This window comes from Panicum virgatum, chromosome 9N (genome assembly GCF_016808335.1).
Source record: "Panicum virgatum strain AP13 chromosome 9N, P.virgatum_v5, whole genome shotgun sequence".
Classification (NCBI taxonomy): Eukaryota; Viridiplantae; Streptophyta; class Magnoliopsida; order Poales; family Poaceae; genus Panicum; species Panicum virgatum.
The window spans coordinates 1,648,694-1,660,555 of NC_053153.1; the positions used below are offsets into that span (position 1 = coordinate 1,648,694).

Consider the following 11,862-nt stretch of genomic DNA (forward strand, 5'->3'; position numbering starts at 1 on the left):
ATCTGCGTCTGCAGCAGCTTGAGGAGCCTCCTCCCAGAAGCTCAGTTGGAGTAGTGGGGGGTGTTGCTGCAGTTAGGGATGAAAGTGGTAATCTGAACTGTTAGAACAAATTTAATATTTTAAAATAGATATGTATAAAATTGGATGGTGATCATTTCTTATATTATCAAGCACATTATTACAAATAAGAATAAAATTTTGCATAAATTATTTTATGCATTATTTGCTCCCTACAACAAAAAAAGTGAAAAAAATACCGAATTTGTTTCCGAATCCATACCGAATTTTATATCTATCATTTGAGAAAATATAGGATAAATTTGAGGTTTACCTTTTATGAATCTTTACAAGCTCAATGCTCAAAACAAGAATACAAATTTGTATACAAGATTCTATATCCTATTTATTCGCAATCAAAGAAAAACGACCAAAAAACTGATTACCGAATAATTACCGTTTCCGACCGTTTTCAACCCTAGCTGCAGTGGTGCATCTAGCAAGACTAGCACCACCACAAAGGAAGGAGAAGGAAAGAAGGAACGGTGACGGTGAAAGCTGTTTTCACTCTTCCCTAAACTTTTCCTCCGTCCTCCCCCATGCATGGAGCAAAGGCCAGGCCGCTTGCTTGCTTTCTTGGTTGGAGTCGACTGGTCGAGCCTTGGAGACGCTGCGAGATCGCCACCTTTTCATGCCAACAAGGAGCCTGCGCGTGTGCGGCACTAAGGAAAAAGACGACACCATGCGCGCAGATACGCAAAAACGCTACTGTGGGGAGCACGTAACGCGATGGCCATGTGGCAACGGAGGTGGGTGATCTGGTCAAACTTGCCGATCGCGGATGGCGCCACAGGAGCCAGAGCAATCATGCTCCTGCTTCCATACTCGGTGTTAAGGTACAGCTTTCGGTTTCGTATGCTTGTACTGCACCTTGCCGTTCTTCATCTCTTCCATCATCATCCTTGGGCCTTGCCGTGAATGATAACGGCGTCATGTGCCGAGTAGCAAGCCAGACTTGGTATACACGACGCACCGCAACCGCAAAGCAACAAGCCAGAGAGAGGCGATCGACAGCGCGGCATGGGGGGCAAGTGTTCTCCAGATCAGCGGCAGGGGCCTTGCCGCCTTTCAGTTCTTCTGCGTGCGTATCCCCCAGTTGCCAGATTCCTTATTCACATCAGAAACAGAGCAGAAGACAACAGAGCGAGACACCAGCGCGCCGGACTTGGCATTGCACGAGACAACAGAGCGAGTGGGCAGCGAAGCAAGGGGTGGCACGGCCAGCAGACGGAGATCAGGCCAGCGCCCAGAACCCGGCTCGGAGCGATTCATTCGGCTCTGTGCCCGTTGGCCGTTGCTTATGAGGGTGTACTCGGTAGACCGCTCTGTTGAATGTAGCAGGAACTTTTGCTAAACAGTTTTTCAGAGAAATGTGATTTTCTATTGATTATGTGGAGTAAGTTTTTGAAATGATGTAAAAGGTTGGAAGTTGAAAAAAAATAATTTCTCATAGTTCTGTAAAGTGATTGTCCATCATATTTTAAGAGTTTACATTAAAGAATTTAAAAGAAATTACTTCTATCAGAGAATCAGCTCTCATAAAAAATTAAAATAAGATGAAACTCTAACAAACACAAACGAACCCGACTTCTCAATTCTGGCCGGAGCCTGCGGGAGAGTAATAAAATGACTGCTTTGGGCTTATTCCGATTTATACTTTATTATAGAATATTGTTGAATTTAACATCAGCCGGCTTTTTCAAATAGCCAGACAGCGTGAGTACTGGCTCTGGCGAGCTGACTGACTGCACACTCTGCTCGGCTGTCAGTCTGCTTCAGGCTTGAGCAACCCGAAGCAAAGCAGACGACAGTGTGCAGCGGCTGCTGCAGGCAGGCAAGCAGTGAGCAAACCGAAGCAAAGCAGACGACAGTGTGCAAAGCAACCCCAAATTGCTATAGTAAATCTACAGTAAATATGTGTTAATATTGGATTAATTAGGTTCATTAGATTTGTTTCGTAGTTTACAGACGAGAACTATAATTAATTTTATAATTAATCTACATCTAATACTTTAAATGTTAAAAATTCAAAGTGCTCTAAACAGACCTTGAGGCAGGTCAGCTCGCCAACCTGGGCCTCTGGCATCCGGCCCAGCGTTCGGAAGTAGGGAGGTCGCGCACGAGGCCCACGATTTGAAAAAGCGCTTGCTTATTCGAGTAAAGCTGGATGGTTAATTGAGGTGATCATACCCATGTCTAATTAGTCGGGATCAAATCTCATGATTAAATTTATGAGTAATACATTTAGAATAAGAAGAAGAATAATAATGATTGCAGAATTTGGGTTTGTGAATCACGGTGTCGGCATTGGTGCATCGGATATAAGGCTATAGCCTATAGTGGGTCCAGACTTTTTTTTTTGTTTTTCAACGTGACGGCATAGTTTATTGGACTACTGAGTTGTGGGGACAAATTTACTTTTTACCGATTAGAAACATAAGAGGGTGAGCTTGTCAATGGTGTCCTGGTGGAACGTCCTTAGCTTGGAAGAATGCTGAAGTAGGGTCATGCTAGTGAGTTGATCTAGAAAGAAGAGATCAAAACAACCAAATGCTGCTTATAAGAACAAGTAAAACTAACATATCTCATCGAGAACAAGGGCAACACGACTCACTTTGGGGAAGGAGGCTTAATCAGAATCTCAGATGTAGTAGCATCAACACCCGCCAAAAAAAAAAAAGATGTAGTAGCATCAACATTTCTAGAAGTGTTCCTGTCTATTGCATCCGTAACAACAAGTCAACGACGACGACGTTACGGCAAAAGTTACAAAACAGTCAGGCAGCACGCAGAAGCAGAAAACAAACTTTAATTTGCACGAACCTTTACAACACAGATGAAAAGACACGGCGGTTAAATCATCATATCCTCACGCGCCAAAAACCATGAAATGAAAATGGTTGACACGCACGACAAGCACCTCGATCGCCGCCGAGATCCGTCAGGTCAGTAGCGGCGCACGAGGCCGGTGCAGCGGTCCTTGATCCAGCGGAAGCCCTTGCGGAGCGACGCCTTCACCCTGGCCTCCACGGCGTAGGCCTTGTACCCCGCGACCCGCCGCCGGCGCTTCGCCTCCGGGTCGCCCGACCACCACGACACGGCGCCACCGGCGGACCCCGCGCCGCGCTCCCCCTCGCCGCCGCCTCGGAACTCCTCCAGGTCCCTCATGGCTCGTGCCGGCGGCGGTGCGCGATCGCAGGAAGGACGCGGCTCGAGCTAGCCTCTTGGACATAGGAGGGCAGGCCGGCGCGCGAATATATATATATGTCGAGGAGGCCGTCCAGAGTTAGCGGCCGGCCACGACGGGGCGGGCGAGCCATCGCGACCCCGGCCGGGACGCAGCGAGGCGTGGAGCTCTCGTCGTTGGTGCTTGGCATGGCATGCCGCGGCTGGCAAGAGAAAAAGAAAAACAAGCAGGTAAGGTGAGGACGGCACGCTGCGTCGAGCGAGACCGATATCTCAGCTGATGCTGATTTGCCTCGTCCGGCCCGTAGCTGTGATTCGCCTGCCTGACTCGGGTCACAGCTGGGGTACAGGTGGAAGAGTAGCGCGCTGCCATCCCGTGCAGGGGCATCGTTTCTTGTTATTTTCACAGCATATAGCTGAAGAAACCTTCCTTCAAAAAAAAATCTGAAGAAACCCTCTAATAATTAGAAGATTAGAAGAGAACATCATCACCTGTAATTCCAGTGCATTTTTTTCAGAGAAGCGATAAGCAATGAAAACCACATACAATATGCAGTAAGATCTGGAAACAACATTCTAATGTGCAAAAAAGAGGCATTCTACACTAGGTTGCACGTTTTTGGTCATGCAAAATTCGGCAGGGTAGTACATGACATATTTGCCATGTCAGGAGAACCAGACAGCAAATCAGATAATCCATGCACCCATAATACACTGATGCACATTATGCGTTCCAGCTCTAATGGAAAATCTTTATTTTTTCCCTCCTTTGTTTCTTTCAGTTCAAGTCTCCAATTCTGCTTTTCTACTCCTCCATCCTTACTTTCCCACAAAAGATACCTACAACAGTAACTTATTGGAGACAAGAAGAGTTAGCATGCAGGCTTTTAACTCATACAACCCCCGTTTCAAGAGGGTACTCGGTCTCTATGCGCCATAGATGTGCAGAAGCCAATTCAGTTCAGAGGCCAAACAGTTCATCACACTAATAACCATTTAAAGTCAAGAGTCATCTCCACGTTGTGTTGAAATGGGAGGCAAACCACCGGAAATCTGGATGGTCTACTCGTATCCTGCGTAGCCAGCTGTCAGCCTCCTGCATCAGTAAGGTGACGCGCTCCCGCTCTTGGGTTCCATCGGATGCCCAAATGGAGGCACGGAATTTGTAAGGTGCCAGCCCAAAAATAGGCAAAGATAGTTTCCCTGTAGCATTTGTGCAGCGGTTGATTCCCCCAAAGCCAGGGCATGCTGGCGTAGAAGGGTCACAATCTGCAAGAACAATGGGAGAGTAAAAACTCTACACAATCAATGTAACCCAAAGTCACATCTAGAAAGGCAAAATGTCACACAGGTGTCACTGCCATTTATCTGAGGCAAAGTAAAAACCCATATTCCATATGGCACTATAAGGCACTTAGTATTTACCCTTGCATGGTGTAGCTAGACAATGGAATGTCAAAAAACAGGCATCAAGATCCTTCAATGTTGGTCCTGTTGGAATTCTATATATGGGGTACCTGCAATTGGAAGCATGAGGATGAAACCAGTAACGTATAGAATCATAGCAACACCTGGTTAGCAGCGTTGCTCTTCTACACAGGTTGTGTCTTATGCTGAAATTCAGCACAGTAGGCAAGCCATTGTTAGGCATTGCAACTGGTAGGCATCCTCTGCATGGGCAAGCACAGTTGGCAAATGTCATAACTCTGACCACTGCATCAGCATCATTCTAGTTTCTAAAAACTAAAACGTGGTCTACAGAAAAAAGAAGCGTGACATTATGGCACTGAAACTAGTAATGGCTAATAATAAATACATGATATCACCTTAATGCAGATGAGTCTGGAAACGATAAGCTGCTCTTATGTCACAACTAAAACACAAGAAAAATTGGACCTCAACAATGACCTCCAGAGTGTTACCCTAAACATTTAAACGGACTAAACAGTACCTATTTATTCAGGCTAAACGGCCATTTAAACGGACTAAACAGTGATTAAACAGGATAAACGGCTGGTTAAACGGACACGATAAACCACTGTGTAGCGTGTACACGCCACGGCCGTGTACGCGAACAGTGCCTCCAGAACTAGTTGCAATCACACAACACATACCATACATCATTGTGAGTACAACAATAGAGAACCATATATGCAACATGGCAATAAAGAATAAGTCTTATCGTTGGTAAAACGGAAGTAAAAATTGCATGAACAAGAATCAATAGTATTTGAAATATACCATGCAACAGACATCCAGCTAGATGGCAGCAGATCACAGCTTTTGAATGTCTTCAGAGCTGGAAATCTATCCGCAAGAGTTGATACCTGAAAGCCATGCATAGTTAGCTTCTATACACAAGACACCTATGGTAAGCATTGTTACAAAAAAAAGAACTCGCCTTATCTGTGAGCGGCTCTCTACCATACGGAGAATCCTTCTCCAGATACTCGAACATTGGAAAACTTGACGATGCATTAGTTTCACCATCATCACTTTGCAGGCCACCATTTTCCAGCCGATGTGTAGCTTCCACTGCTGAGACTCGTAGCCGGTCAACATCATTTTCACTGCTGCTATCACTGCTAGTATCCATAGATTCCCCATCACTTTCATCCCCAAGACGCCTTAAGTAAGCGAGAAAAATAACTATAAAAAGTTATACACTATCAAAGACATCACCAAGGTAATAAAAGCAACCATACTGAACAGCATGCTGGTTATAATTTATCTACTTATAACATCTTTCCCAACATTTATTTCATTTCATTTATTTCCATCTATGTCCATTGAACTAAAATGCATGGAATTGTAGCCATTCATAGTGGACATCAGATGATACTAAAGCTATCAACTCGCTTCTCACCATTCTCACAAGTTATCATAGAACAAATCTGAAAAATGTTAATAAATCAAGAATTACTTGATAAAAAAAAGTCACTAAACATCAGCAACATTTGCCTGGAAAGGGCTGAGGTCAAATAACCAAGAAAGAAGTTATGCTTAATCTGCATTGAGCTCTAGTACAAGAGCATTCAAGGCTTCAAGCATAGTGATTTATTATAATACAGATCGACATAGATTTAACAAAGAGTAAAATGCACTGTGGGTACATGAACTTGCAGTGATGTGTCAAATAGGTCCATAAACTTAGAAACCGGACATCTAGCCCCTCAAACTTGCGAACCCGTTCACCCCAGGTCCAGTCCGGTTTTGCATGGCTTGCATGACACTGTGCGACCGCGGTTTGCTACAGTAAACCCGGATTTGCTACAGTTACCGCGGTTTTGTTTTTTCTTTTCTAATTTATTTCGGCTGAATCTTTGAAAAATCATAACTCTTCGATACAACATCGGATGAAGATGATTTTTATATGAAAATTATAGCCCTCGACGAGATCTACAACTTTCTAGTTTTGAGGTTTTTCATTTGATGAAGTTAAGTTGCCCAAAAAAATTATACAAAAGTACAGCACCATAATAATCACGTACTTCTGCTTATCGCACTAGAAAATTAATATATTTTTCTGTTTTTGTCAAATGAAGACACTTGTATACTAAAATTTTAGTACTCTAAAAGATCTAGATTCTTAGAGTTTTAAGTTTTTATATTTGAAGTTGTTAAAATGTCGATAAAATAGTATAAAGTAGCATATTAAGTACGCAAAAGACGTTGAGGCTTTATACTATTTTATCAACATCTTAACAACTTTAAATGTAAAAACTCAAAACTACAAGAATCTAGATCGTTAAAAGTGTTAAAATTTTGGTATACAAAGTGTCTTCATTTGACAACAAACAAAAAATATATTAATTTTCTAATGCGACAAGCAAAAGTATGCGATTATTATGGTGCTGTAATTTTATATAATTTTTTTGAGCACCTTAACATCATCAAATGAAAAAATTCAAAACTAAAAAGTTGTAGATCTCATCGAGGGCTATAATTTTCATATAAAAATCATCTTCATCCGATGTCGTATCGAAGAGTTATGATTTTTCAAAGATTCAGCCGAAATAAATTAGAAAAGAAAAAAAACAAAACCGCGGTAACTGTAGCAAATCCGGGTTTACTGTAGCAAACCGCGGTCGCACAGTGCCATGCAAGCCATGCAAAACCGGACTGGACCTGAGGTGAACGGGTTCGCAAGTTCGAGGGGCTAGATGTCCGGTTTCTAAGTTTATGGACCTATTTGACACATCACTGCAAGTTCATGTACCCACAATGCATTTTACTCTTTAACAAAACTATCGACATGGTTATTCAAGCATCAGTAACTATAGTATTGACTTAGTTTTCTGTTGCTATCTATGAAAATCTAAGCTCAAACTAACTGAAGCATAAAGAAAGACAAAACAATTGAAACTATTTTGGTATGCAGCATGCAGGTTGGCACTACTATGGTCTCTAAGGGCGATGGAAACTTTCCAGACATCATGACTCTTGTGTGACATAGATTAAGAAATTAAGATGTACCTGTTCCTTGAAGCAGGTCTAGATGGATCTGCATACAGCTGGATAGCAGAAAGATACGGCACATAATACTGAATCACAGAGTTTCTGCCATTTAACACCAGTGGAACACCAACCCCATAAGCACTCCATTCCCTGAAAGATTCCCAAAGATCTCCAAGGCAGAAATAAGGCCTTGAATCCATAGCATCACCACTTCGCCGCAACCTTAGGCTTGTCTGCAGCAGCCCAGAAAAAAAAAAAAGAGAAAAGAAAAAAGGAGCTGGTCAGCAGCAGAAAAAGATTCTTTAAAAGGAAGTGGTCTTTCAACCAAAGAACAGAAAATTGTCACGCGTAGAGAATATAGCACATACAGCACTACATGATTTAGAAATAAGTTGTTCTGTCAATTGCAAAATGCAGAGTGTATTTATTCTTCAGAGTTCACAGAAATGCAAAATTCAGAGATAGCAATGGCCATACACGAATTAAATGAATGCAGATGCGACCACATGACCTGAGTAATTTACTAGATTGAAGAATCAACAAGCAGAAGTTACACTTTTGAGTTGTACAGAGATTTAGAAATCGGAAGTTTGATAGTGTCCCTTTCCCATTTCACCACAATGGTCACTAACGACACACGAAACTAAGACCTAAAGTGCTATACAGAGCAGCACTGGATGTACATATTTTGCGATAACCAGTCCATATCAAGTTATAACCAGCAGTTATGGTCATCACCCTACATCAAAGAATGATTGTGGCTTCAATACATAACTACCAATCAGAGCTAAACGAAAAACTTTAGACAATCCCAAATTATGAATCCATCTCTGATCTTAATTGCAGTGTTTCTCCAGAATCATCTGCTTGCCTATGCAAATGCAGCACTGATGGTATAAAAACTATACAATTTCATCAGATCCCCTACTTATCAGACACAATGGATACCACACTGCAGCCTGCTGAAGTAGTAGCAAAGAGTTAAGCCACATTGTACCTTGGGCAAGTACTGTGCCGGCACCGAGGGCGTCGTGGAGGTAAGAAATCTCTCTAAATTTCCAGCCTCCTCCGCCGCTGCGGCACCCGCCGTGGTCACATTCACCTCAACCGCGGTGGTGGTCGTCGCCGCCGTGGACGCCACCGACGGCTTCGATGACGTCGTCGACGAGGAGTCGTCAGAATCCACCCGGCTGTCTGCATCCACCGACGCGGCCACAGCCACGGTGATAGCCCCCGGCGGTGGCGCCGGCGGCTTCTGCCTCGCCGACCGCGGAGACGGCGACGGGGACAGCGATGGGGACGCGGACCGCTGCCCCTGCAGCCGCTGCTGCTGTGCCTGCAGCTGCTGGCGGCGCACATGGGGAGGGCTGTAGAATCGGTTATCGGGGACGGTACGGGAGGAGGAAGCAGCGCCGCCGGATGAGCCTGCCATGGCGGCGGCGGCGGCGAGAGGGATGGGTAGGTGGGGCTGGGCTAGGGTTTGGCGGGGACGGGGATTGGGGAATTGGGATGATTAGGGTTAGGGTTTTGGTGGCTTTGAGCGCTTTTTAATACGGGGTTTGGACCTGAGACGAGTGAGCGAGCGACGGGAGGGGAGGCCGGGACGGAGCGCCAAGCGAGCGAGGAGAAACGCGGCAGAGGGAGCGACAGGCAGTAGACACGGCCGCAGGTTGTGTCGCGTTGGTTGTTCTTCCTCACCCGTCCATTTGTGAGGAAACTTGAAGAGCCCAGCCCAGTTTCTTCGCCTGGAAACATTCTTCACCAAGGGTATCTTATTTGGGAAATGTTGGCGCCCGAACGCTTGTGGTAGGAAAGGTAGAGAGAACAGATCAAGAAACAAAGGATAGCAAGCATAGAAAAAGAATAAGATTTTGATCATATACATATGGTAATATTGTAAGACCAAGTAAATAGTTGTACCTCCCATCGTATCATCACCTTGCATACAAAGTCGTAAGGTGCGTTTAAAACTCTAAATCACCACCTGATTTGTCTAATATTCTAATTTATAAGCAACTTTGAATACTGAGCCGGCAAATCCTCGAGATTGATAAAGTCACCAAAGACACCTCACTGTCGACGGAACGTCCCCTACCACTTAAATCACAATATCGTTAAATCTTAGAAAATTCATTTTCATAGGGAATCGAACACAGAACCTGATGTGCTACCGAATCTCTTGTAACCACTAGACTACATGCCCTTTCGCATTTGTATCTCTTCCTTTCATTGCTTTCTTAGATATCGTGGGGTTTCATAGTTGCCGTTTCTGTGGTCGACGTTTGGCATCCAATGTATCATTCTAAATCAAACTATTTACCATGATCTTAGCAAATGAATTTTATCATTGCCCTCAAGAAAGATCACAAAACTTTTGCCAATTCAGTTACAATTTAGAATAACCAGGGAGCCCAACAAAAAGAATGCCAAGGAAAGTACTGGCCACTGCTTCAGTTGTATTTTCTTCTTTTTCTAGAGATCTTTGTGCTATTAGGTCAAAACAACTCTTCTCTGTATCCTTCTGAATGTATCTGTACGTGCATGAGTCTGTGTACTGGTTTGTTAACTTTTAATACAGATACGTCTTGATAAAAAAAAACTTTTCTTATCAATGCCAATGCTGTGGAGCACATACTGGGCAAAGGATGTCTAAATTTCTTCCTCTACACAAAAATTCGAGGACAAAACCATTCTTTTGAGCACATAATGAGCAAAGGCATGTCCCAGTTCCTTCTTCCACACAAAATTTCGAGGCTAAAACATGATGCTGCACTCTTTTTCGGAGCTTTACTACGGAAAAGAAGCTCCCTTCGGTTCCTACAATATTTGCTTGTTTTGTGCATAGAAATAAAAGGCGGTAAAGGAGGGAGCAGCGAAAGAAGCAATTTAGGAGGAGGATCAAGTAGCCAAGTTCACAGCTCTATAAAGTTAGTTACTTGGGCCTTGCTCAAAACGAAAATCTTGCCACTTCTATAACAAACCACGTCACTACACTAGGCCGGAAATGTTTGGACAGAAGAGGGAACGAGCTTTCTCATCAAAAGGAACGAACCAACCATCCATGGTCTGTCCATGGCTCTGGGGGCCCATCGAGCCATCGAGGCAACCAAGACGTTGTAGCTGTTGTGGATGCAGCAGCCACAGCCAGCCACGGATGGAGACGAGAGAAAGAAAGATAGTTCACCCATGCGGCCATGCCATGACTCCCTGCCGTGTTCACGGCTTACGGCCACGCGTCGGCGAGTCGCTGCCATGTTGCCACTTGCCGTGCCCTCACCCTGCACCTTTCACCCTGCCAGGCAAAGAAAGAAGACTCACCTCACCTGGGTCCATTCCATAGGCATGACATCAACCCAAAAAAAGCAAAAGCAAGCATCACCAAATCATGCGCCACGGCCCACGGCATCATCACACCGCTTGGAATGTGCCACCGGCGTTGTCACTGTCTGTCTAGCGCTACCACCAGCGGCGGCACGAGGCCCGTGTGGCGCTGTTTCGCCACAAGGGAAAACAAGATCACGGACTTTCTCGCAGCAAGAGAACAAAACGGAACAACCCAACAACCAGGGATCACAAGATACCCACGGGCCGCAGGCGTGCGCATTATTTGTTGTTAACATCAATCGATCATCCGAGACAGAGATGGAACAATCGCAAAGATCCCCGTGAGCATTATGCACACTCCAGAAGGGGAAAAATTCCCAAGAAACTTTCCAATCCCAGAAGCAGGTAAGTAGCACACGGCATCGGGCACATCTTGGGTGTTTAGTTTGCGAAAAATTTACGAAAAAGTTATTGTAGCACATTTCGGTTTTATTTGGCAACTATTGTCTAATCATAGAATAATTAGTCTCAAAAGATTCGTCTCGTCATTTACAACCAAACTGTACAATTAGTTATATTTTTTAACTATATTTAATACTTCATGTATCATAAAATTCGATGTGATGTACATCAGTGAAAAATTTTAGAAACTTTGCACGGAACTAAACACAGCACTTCTCCATGGCCTGGTAAAGTGATGAGCAAGCAGCAGCAAGTGTGACTGCAGACACTCAGCCGAGAGTGTTGACTGCTCAGCTGAGCTAAGTGATGGAATTTCCCTTTCAGGAAACACCTGTTTGGTGCTGAGCTGCTGACCAATCCATCACATACCAGGAT

General features: G+C 44.1%; 1 protein-coding gene across 3 annotated transcripts; it reads right to left on the reverse strand.

Moving 5' to 3' along the window:
• Positions 1–3,799: 3,799 nt before the first annotated feature.
• LOC120690578 lies at positions 3,800–9,373 on the reverse strand. 3 transcript variants are annotated; one of them, XM_039973277.1, is made up of 6 exons: positions 8,699–9,373; positions 7,720–7,934; positions 5,645–5,825; positions 5,485–5,570; positions 4,669–4,760; positions 3,800–4,512 (listed from the first exon to the last, which is right to left on the reverse strand). In XM_039973277.1, exons 1-6 carry the CDS (start codon positions 9,131–9,133, stop codon positions 4,253–4,255), a joined length of 1,269 nt encoding a protein of 422 aa, XP_039829211.1. In that variant the 5' UTR covers positions 9,134–9,373; the 3' UTR covers positions 3,800–4,252. The 3 variants fall into 3 exon arrangements, with proteins under 3 accessions (XP_039829211.1, XP_039829210.1, XP_039829209.1); XM_039973276.1 differs by having other exon boundaries at positions 5,645–5,828; positions 8,699–9,343; XM_039973275.1 differs by having other exon boundaries at positions 5,645–5,870; positions 8,699–9,342.
• Between the last annotated feature and the right edge of the window lie 2,489 nt (positions 9,374–11,862).